This window comes from Colletotrichum acutatum, assembly GCF_030867785.1.
Source record: "Colletotrichum acutatum strain CBS 112980 chromosome Unknown BDZ83scaffold_162, whole genome shotgun sequence".
NCBI lineage: Eukaryota > Fungi > Ascomycota > Sordariomycetes > Glomerellales > Glomerellaceae > Colletotrichum > Colletotrichum acutatum.
The window spans coordinates 68,065-77,775 of record NW_026849156.1 but is presented as its reverse complement, the minus strand read 5'-3'; the positions used below and the strand labels follow the sequence as shown (position 1 = coordinate 77,775).

At 36.9% G+C, this 9,711-nt stretch overlaps 1 protein-coding gene across 1 annotated transcript; it reads left to right on the top strand.

Annotated features, from left to right (window-relative positions):
* Nucleotides 1-5,478: 5,478 nt before the first annotated feature.
* BDZ83DRAFT_590944 (PXA domain-containing protein) lies at nt 5,479-9,123 on the top strand (the record flags this gene model as incomplete). The annotated part of the gene is made up of 1 exon (XM_060506383.1): nt 5,479-9,123. The coding sequence occupies one exon, from the start codon at nt 5,479-5,481 to the stop codon at nt 9,121-9,123; it is 3,645 nt and encodes a 1,214-aa protein (XP_060359031.1).
* Between the last annotated feature and the right edge of the window lie 588 nt (nt 9,124-9,711).

Here is a 9,711-nt window from a genome sequence, read left to right as displayed (position 1 = left end):
TTAGTTATAATCGACCGACTTACTAAATTTATTTTACTTTATACCCTATAAAAAACTAATAGCGTAAAAGAGTTAGTATATACGTTTTTTAAAATCGTTATTACTAACTATAATACGCTAAAAGAAATAGTATTTAATAAGGCTTTTATTTATTTTAAAGTTTTAAAAATCTTTAATTTCGCAACTTAGTATAAATTATAAACTATTAACCTCTTTTTACCTATAAACCGATAGTTAAATAAAAAAAATTAACTAAATTTTTAAACTATACCTCCGTTATTATATAAACTACGATTAAAATAATTAAATAGTATTATTATTAATAGCCTAATTTATATATAATAGTATAGTTAGCGAAAGTATAAAAAAATCCCCGTTTTACTTTAATTACGGATTTTAGTTAATAGTATATAGAAAAGTATAATAAAGACTATAAGCTATAAAAGCTATAATAAACGTTATAAAACTTAAAGAACTTTAAAAAAAAGCATTTCTAAACCTTAAATTTATATATTAATATATAAAAAGAAACGTAAATAGATCTAGGATTAGAGGATTAACTTTAAAAAAGGGGGATAGCGCCTATCTCTTTTATATAATATTAAAACAAAACGACTAAGTAATAAATTAAATTATAAAAAACTTAGACCTTTTAAAATTATTAAAAAAGTCTTACCTATTAACTATAAATTAAAACTCCTAGATATAATAAAATATTATCTAATCTTTTATATTTTATTCCTCGAACTAGTACCTAAGGGTTTATATATAGAAGATTATATTATCGTTAAACTTAACGAACTAAAATACGAAATTAAATAAATTATCGATTATAAAGTTAAGAACGAAATACGAGAATTTTTAATTAAATAAAAAAACTATAAATACAAAGAAAATATATAAAACTTATTATAAACCTCTAGAACTCTCGATAACTTTTAAAAAAAATATTAAAATTAAAATTAAAATTAGAACTTCTAGTTATTATAGAATCCTAGTTAATTATATTAAAAGCACCGCTAGATTAAACTTTTTATATTATAACGGATTCTTTAAAAAAAACTACCTTTTTAAAAAGACTAAGGATAGCCCTCCCCTTTTTAAAAACTATCCTCTTTGCTTTTTTTAAACGATTTAACTTTAATAAAGATTTATTTATTTTAACTTATACCCGACGTAAAGCCTTTGCTTGTTTATAAAAAAAAAGCTCTTTTATTTCTTTTTTACGTTCTAAATAATTAGCTTTAGTTAAAAAACGATCTACTATTTATTTATTAATAAAACAAAAAATCTAATAAATAAAAAAAAGACTTATAATTATAAATCGCGCTAATTAACGTATTATAAAAACGACTATAACGAGTATATTTATAATACTTTAACTTTCCTTCGAGTATTTTATATTTCTAATTAATAGAATAATAATACGAGTACGGTATAGCGATTTTAAAACTACGCTCCTTTATTTTAAAAGCTAGTTTAAAACGATAATAAATTAAAGAATTAGTAAATATCTTAATAATATTTTTAGATAAGTTTAAACGAATTAATAAAGGAACCTATCGATTTATTTATATAGGTTTACGGGACTAGACCTTTAAAAAAGAGACCTAATATTATAACTTAACGTATATAATTAAAACTAGGACCTGCCCCGTAGGCCCGCGGCGGCTATAGTATATTATATATACGTTAAATAAAATAAATATATTATCTAAAAGAATAGAAGAACTATAAAATAAGTTATATATAGATAAAAAAGTAATTAAGTAATAAAGTAATTATAGTAATTACTTTAAATAAGCGTTTATTAAGATCTATTTAATAATTATTAATAAATAGAATATATATAGGATAAAAGATATATTTAAAAATAAGACTTATATATAATATAGACTTAAACCGGGCTTAAAGATAGACTTTTTATAACTTCTTTAATAATTAATTTAATATTAAATTTTATAATCGCTTTTAGTTATTTTTATTAAGAACCCCCTTTTAATAAAACTATTTATTTTATAATTTATAAATATAGCTTTAAAAAAGCTATTTATAATTACGATACTATTTATTTAGCTTTCGTAGCCTTAACTTTTATTAATATACTTATTATAACTAGCTAGCTATAATAGCGATCGCTTTACTATATTTAGTATCCTTTATAACTTCTATCTCTATTCTATTAATAAGATCTATTATTAATATTAATTATAAATATATATACTTCTTAGCTCCGAATCCGGTTTTAATATTTTTTAATACGTTAATTATAAATATAATAATAAATAGTTTTATTAAAAAATAATCGAACTATTACGCGGTATGTTTTAGTACCTCTATTACTAATATAATATTATCGAGTAGTAGTTTTTTACCTAGGCCTTTAAATTATAATAAATAAGTTCGGGGACTATAAAGTAAGCTTTTTTTAAAATAAAAGTTTTTAATACTTTACGTCGGGCTCGTTTACGAGGTATAGTATCGGTCTATTTAACGGGTATATTATAAGCGTTATATAAATAATTAAATAGTTTATTTTTAGAGGGAAAGGTGTCTCTATAAAAGTTATATTTATAGGACGTTAGTAATAATATATAAAAAAAGACTACGTTAAGTACGTTTAGCGGGACTAGGTTATAGTTACGTTATCGGTCGTACTTAGTTATATTTTTATTAACGTTATTATATTACTTAGGTCCGTTAAATAGGTTAAGTATATTATATTAACTATAACCGTGCTTATTATAATTACCGTCGTCCTCTAAGTAGTCGTTATTAAGATCGTAGGGCTATCTTTATTTTATATCTTATTTTTAAAGTATTTTTTTTAGCGTAGTACGCTTTAATATATTATAGTTATTATTATTACCTATCTATAGCTTAGGCTTAGGGCTTAGCTTCGAGCTTAGTTAATTAACTATTTAGTTAATAGTTTATTATTAAGCGCTAACCTTATTAGTTATTTTAATAACCGTTAAAATAGTTATTATTTTATTTTTAGTTATATCCCGGGGCGGAGTTATAATTAAAGTTATTATTAAATTATTTATAAAGTTAGAAGTTCATAGTATTATTCTAAGAGTTATAGTTATCCTAAAAGTTATAGTCGTTATATCAATTATTTTTTTATTATTATCCTCTACGTTTACGTCCGCGTTTACGATTATTATAATAAGGTTTTTATTAATTAGATTAATAAATATTAAACTCGGCTCGTTTATTTAAATAGGGGCCGTTTTTATTATTTATAATCCTAAAAAGATACGCGTTTATAATAATAAATACGTTACGTAGTTAATTAAAAATAAGGAATTTATTTTTAATAACGCATATAAAAATACTCTCTTTTATATCGAGGCGTATAAAGAATTAAGCTATAATAATATTAGCGTTAAGTTTATCGAGCTACGTTTAGATTTTATTATTGAAAAATTCGAAAATAATACGTAGCTAAGTTTAAACGTTGTTAACCTCGGTATTATAAATATTTTGTATTATTATTTATATAAACGGGTAGAATATAAAACCCTTAGCGAGGTATTTAATCGTTAATCTCCTATTATATAGGGCGCATAGGGCGTTTAAAATATTTTATTTAAACTTATTTTAAAATATAATAGTAACTTAGTTAATATTATTAAAAAAGAGTTTAAATTGTTTAAGCGTCGTTAGCTCGGTAATATACTAAGCTAATACGGTTTTTAAAAAGTATAATAACTAAACGTTATAGATTAATTATTTACTTTTTATAGCTATAAAGTATTTAAATCGGTTATAAAAAATATATACGTTAATATAAATAGTATATTTAGAGCTAAAAATAATATTATATTTAGCTAAATTTTATTTAGTCGGGTTAAAGTAGTTTATTTTTTTAAGTTTAAAAGTTAATAATAAAGAGACGGGACTTTAACGGCAGTCGTTATCTCTTTATATTTATATAATTTATATAATAGTTTATACGACTATTTAAGTAATTTATATAATTTAAGTAGGAGAGAGAAGGGGAGGGTTAGCTTTATCTCCGTTATTAGCTATTACGTTATTATATAGTAGTTCTAAAGAATTTATTATAAAGTAGTATAGGGTATTTAATAGGCCGTTTAGTATATTAAATAGGGGGTCGTTAATATTAATTCGTTTAGCTAGGATATAAGAGGTACGAAGGTCGTTATTAAAAAGTATTTTTAAGTTCTTAATGTTTATGAAAGTAGCGGAGTATTAAAAAAAAAAGAAATAAAGCAATACATTAATAAAATAATAAAAACAATATATATAGTTATTAGTTATTAAAGTATAATAATATTTAAAATAAATGCGCGGGTTAGTATTTAAATAACGTTAATAAATAGTTTTAAAAGTTCTTTTTATATCGAGTTAGGACTTAAATAGTTTACGTTATTAGCGTTTTTAATATTAAAAGCTCTACGTTATTAAGGGTAACGGTTTTTATTATAGTAGCGTTTAATTAATTATATTATCTAAGTAATAGTAATACGTTATTCGAGCTAGTTAAGAGGGTAGTCTAGTTTAAGTAATCCGTCTCTATTATTAATATAATTATCGTAGTTATAGAGAATTTACGTCGTTCTCTTAACGTTATAAATAGTAATTCTTTAAATATTTAAATAGTAGGAGTAATCCTAATAGAAGCGTAAAAGCTATTTTATTTATTAAATTAATATAAGAAAAGCTATTTATTTTATTAATTTAAATAACCCGATAGTTAGAAGATAATAGTCGTTTTAACCTAGTTGTTTAGTAAGTAATAGTTAGTATTTATAAAGACCTAGGTAGTTACGCGTTATTTAAATATAAGGGAGGTTTATAGCGAGTTTTAAATTAAAAAAAAAAGTAGTAGGGGTAAAGTTTTATTTTTAGTACTATGAGGTTAGTAAAAAAGAAAAATGGTGGTTTGGATTAACCGGTTATGCTATTAAAATGGTACGACTATGTAGTCTTAAATGTGTGATGTAATCTGCTTAATTAATTCTAAGCTTGTTGTGGCTTGAGCTACCCTATCTAGGTTGGTAGTAGTTCGGTACGTACCTCATGGAGGTACGTACCCGGGAGGTCGTGGCAGTAAGAGTGTTTGCAAAAGCCGCTAGTACTTCAAGGTCAGTGCCTACCCTGCTGTACCTGCTATATAGAGTACAAACAGTACCTCACTTTGGGAGGTACCGCGCTCATATGTAAGGTGAGGTCAGGTACACTTCACCGAGGCACATGCCCAAATGCTCACTCACCTTCCAAGCACCGGGAACAAGCGTCCAACGGCCACACCTCAACATCATCCGCCATCCACACGTGCGTGTCTCTCGACCCGCACCTTTACGTCCCCTGAAATCGATAAGGCCCAGCCAAGCCGACCTAGTCTCCTCCTCCAGATTTCCCAACCCAGCAGCACCCGAGAGTACCGCAATTTTCGACGACGTACGATGTAGCGACAGCCCATCGCCCCTCACAACCGATCTGGATATGGCCCTGCAAGGAAGAGAACTGATCCTTGCCGCCATCACATGCTTCATAGCCTGGGGCTATGCTGTTAGTTGGGTCCCGGTCTTGAGATGGGTAGGATATGCCTTGGTCGGAGGGGTCATCTTGACCGTTGTCGCCTTTCTCGCCCTCGTCCTCGTTACGTCGCGCGGCTTCGGGCGCGGTTTGCGACACCGATCCCCGCGACCGAATGGCCCTGCATTCCTCGCACCCAAGGCCTGGGCCCGACAAGTCTCAAGCCTTCAGACACGACAGGCTTACACGAAAGTCGCCCTCGACCCGAACTCCAAACGCATATCCAAAGCCCTCGACGACCTCCTCGAACTCATCATACGGGATTTTGTCAGCTCGTGGTATTCCAATATCAGCAAGAACCCCGTCTTCTCCAACGAGGTCGATAAAGCTGTGCGCCATGCCCTCACCAATATTCGAGAGCGCCTTCTGGAGCTCGACCTTGTCGACATTGTCACCACTCGAGTCGTGCCGATGCTCAACGCCCATTTCCGTGATTTCTACGAGGCCGAGCGAGCTGTCCGAGGGAAGAAACTCAATCGATCGGTGACGGAATCGGAGGAGCTGGACCTCGCAATCGCCTCCAAATACAAGGATGGGAAGCTCCATCCCGCAGCTTCGCTGTCATTCCCCGACACAAAGCTTGTACAGCAAGATTATTTACGAAAGATGGTGTCTGGAATTCTGCCAAAAGTCCTATCGCCAACTATGCTTGCTAGTCGAGCCGTCTCAAGCATCATCCGAGAGATCGTCGCTTGCGCTGTACTATTTCCCGTAATGCAAATCCTCGCCGAGCCGGATACCTGGAATCAAGTCATGGAAAACTACGGGCGTTCGATGTTGCAAGATCGGTCGACAGTCCGGAAGCTTAGGGCGGCCTTGGATCAACATGCTTCTCCAGTGCCAAGGTCGGGCAAGGCTGCCATTATACCCCGTCTCTCGCCCACCGATAGCGAGAGAAAGTTCGAAAAGTTCATCCGCGCTATACGGAAAGTCGGCAATCTCTCAGATGCCAGACGGCTACGGAGCGAGGTCGCGAGCCAGTTGAAGCGAGATTCCTTGGAGGAAAACCAGGATCAGGTCTACCTCAGACGGCTAGAAATGGGCAAGCGACTACTGGACGAACGCGTCCAGCTTCTCGCTGCCGGTGGAAGTCGACAGTCCTCTGCGACTTTGCCCGCCCGCCCTTCCGGTGTTCCTCAGGCACCCTCCAAGCTTGAGCATGCATCTCTTGTTGACCTGCTCCGAGACGCTTCAGGCTTGTCGTATTTCATGGAATTCATGGATCGTCACCACATGATGCCCCTGGTCCAGTTTTGGCTAGTTGTCGATGGCTTTCGCAATCCTTTGGAGGATGAGGGTCAAGACGACGAGCATCTACCGTCCAATCTACCAATGTGGACGAGTTCTGACCGTGAGGATTTAGGCCAGATTGACCACGCATATCTATCTAAACCCGAACTGAAGGTCTCGAAAGCTTCTCGAGATGAGGTACGCGCTTTCCTGAACGCCGGCAAGACAGCCACTCCCGAGCAGTACTACAGAGCTCGCAGAGCAATCTTGAGGGCCCAGACAGCTGTCTTGGACGCAATGCAAGCCCAATTCTTCCAGGCCTTCAAGAAGTCAGATTTATTCTACAAGTGTTTGGCCTCACAAGAAGCGTCAGCGAAAAGTGCACCACTCCCCGTTGCAGAGCCGTCAGCGTCTACTCCAGCACCTCCAGCACACCCACCGACGCATCGGAGCTCTCATTCCTTCCAATTCAAGCCCAGTCCTGTCACCCGTATAGCCCCTAGGTTAACACGACCACTGTCAAGGCGAGCTGGCTCTGCATCAGATTTGGCCAGCCTCACTCTTAATGGGAACGGTTCTGAATCACTCTCTAAGCAACGTCGTTCTTTCGAGGAAGATGTTTCAACCCCGCTGTTTGACGACGACGATTTTGATCAAGAGGGCATGATGGATTCGGTCGCTAGTCTTGACCAGGACGCAGGCAAGCCCCCTGTGCCAGATACGAACGTGGTGCAAGCAATGGAAGAAGCTCTGAACAACATCATGGAGGACAATCGGCCGCAAACGGCTGAAGAGTTTCGAGAATCATTGTTTGGAGCGGATGATCAAGTCGACAGGTCAAGTCTATTTTCTGGAGATAACGAATCCCTCCGCGGATCACTTGAAATGCCGAGACCCGTAGCTTCCTCCAAGGAAATCGACAAACCAAGCCTGGCATCTCTTGGCCTCGTTAGTGCGGCATCTCGCATTGGAGTGTTTGTGGATGACGATCTTTTTGGTGATGAGGAGAAGTACCTTTCTGATGAACGAGACGATCCAGAGGAAGAGACGAAAGGCGATGTTGAGGACGAAATTCAGGAAGCAGCTCCTGGTGACCTTGGACTAGCAGAAGCTATCACGGCCTTGTCCAATGATATCGACCGCCTCATAGCGCAAGATGCTATAGTCGAGTCATTGACAAAGAAGGCGGACCTCACTAACAACACAGCCGAGCTTCGCATCCTGCGGAAGTCCAAGGCGAGTCTGCAACGGGAGATCCGTCGCAAAGAACTTCAAAGGCAACAGTACGTTGTTCAGGAGAGCGACAACAGCTTGTACGGGCGGTCAACGATCAAGATCAAGGCCATCCAAGTGGGCAAAGAAGACGATGGAAGAGAATTCGCCCTGTATGTGATTGAGGTGCAAAGAGATGCTGGCGAGAAGATGCCAGCGGCGACATGGATGGTTACTCGCCGGTATAGCGAGTTTCACGATTTGCACCAGAGACTTCGCTCAAGATATCCTTCTGTTCGGAATCTGGAATTTCCCAGACGAAGGATGGTTATGAAGTTCCAGAGTGAATTCCTTCGCAAGCGACGGACCGCCCTTGAGAAATATCTCCGAGACCTCCTTCAGCTCCCAGAGGCGTGCAGAAGTCGGGACTTGCGAGCATTCTTGTCACAAAGTGTGATAGCGCAAGGTCAAGATCTTGTAGACCGCGAGGACAAAAAAGACATGATCACAAGGTTTTATGACTCCGTCACGGATGGAATGGAAGACATCCTCGGCAACATTCCTGTCTTGGATCAATTATCTGTGGCTGGTCAGAATCTCATTGCGGCAGCCACCAACCAGCTGAACGCTATGCCACTACCTGTTAATGAGGACGGTGTCAGCGCTGCTGAGGCCGAGGCTGAACTGAACGCTTTCGAGAACAAGGAGCTAGAGTCTTTTATCAAGCCTATCTGCGACATCTTCCTAGAAGTCTTTGAACTCAACCGAGGAAACAACTGGCTTCGAGGGCGTGCTGTGGTTGTTGTCCTCCAGCAGCTACTGGGCGGTACAATCGAGCGCAAGGTACGAGACAACGTCAAGATGCTCGTCCAGGAAGATGCCATCATCAAGTACATCGCCCTGCTCAAGGATAGCATGTGGCCCGGTGGTGAAATGAATAAGAACAAGCAACCAAGGACGGCATCAGAAAAGAAGAAGACGAGGACAGAAGCCAGCTTGATGTTAGCTACTCTTATTCCCGACCTAGCAGGAAGCGTTGTCGGAAGAGTGAATGCTCAAGCAGCCAGCCGGCGTGTTTTTGCAACCTTTAACAATTCGAGACTCAAGTAAGTTGTTGATGCAAAACCGAATTGCTGTTGATTGTCACATGGCTAACAAGACGTCTGATCTCAGCGCACACTTAGCTTTTACGTTCATGGATGAATTGATAGAAACTTTATTTGGTTAAGACGCGCAGGCTTTGCTTACTTGGTCAATTTGATACCATTCGGATGCGTTTACAGATGACGCGGCAGACCGTCCGCTGGGAGTACGAGCATCCAGCCCAAACCGGCGGCATACGCCGGAAACGATTATGAGGTTGCATGAGCAGGCGTCTGGGTTAATATTTCTTCGTCTGGGAGTACATACATACACACACTCATGACAGGGGAGAGGAAGGTGGATGGCCCAAGAAGTGGCATATAATGCAAAAGTCCAGACGGGAATCTATTCACGGAAAGATGTTATGAAGCGACAAGACGTACGAGACTGTGTCCATGACGAAGTCCACAGGAGGATAGGTAGATCTCCGGGAATCGCGATGAGTTGAAACTGTATAGTCAACTAGGTAGATACGTAAAACTACATGACGAAGCTAGGCAGGAACCCCCACATTCGCGAGGTCGACACACTCAAGTCACTGGTGACAACTTTGGA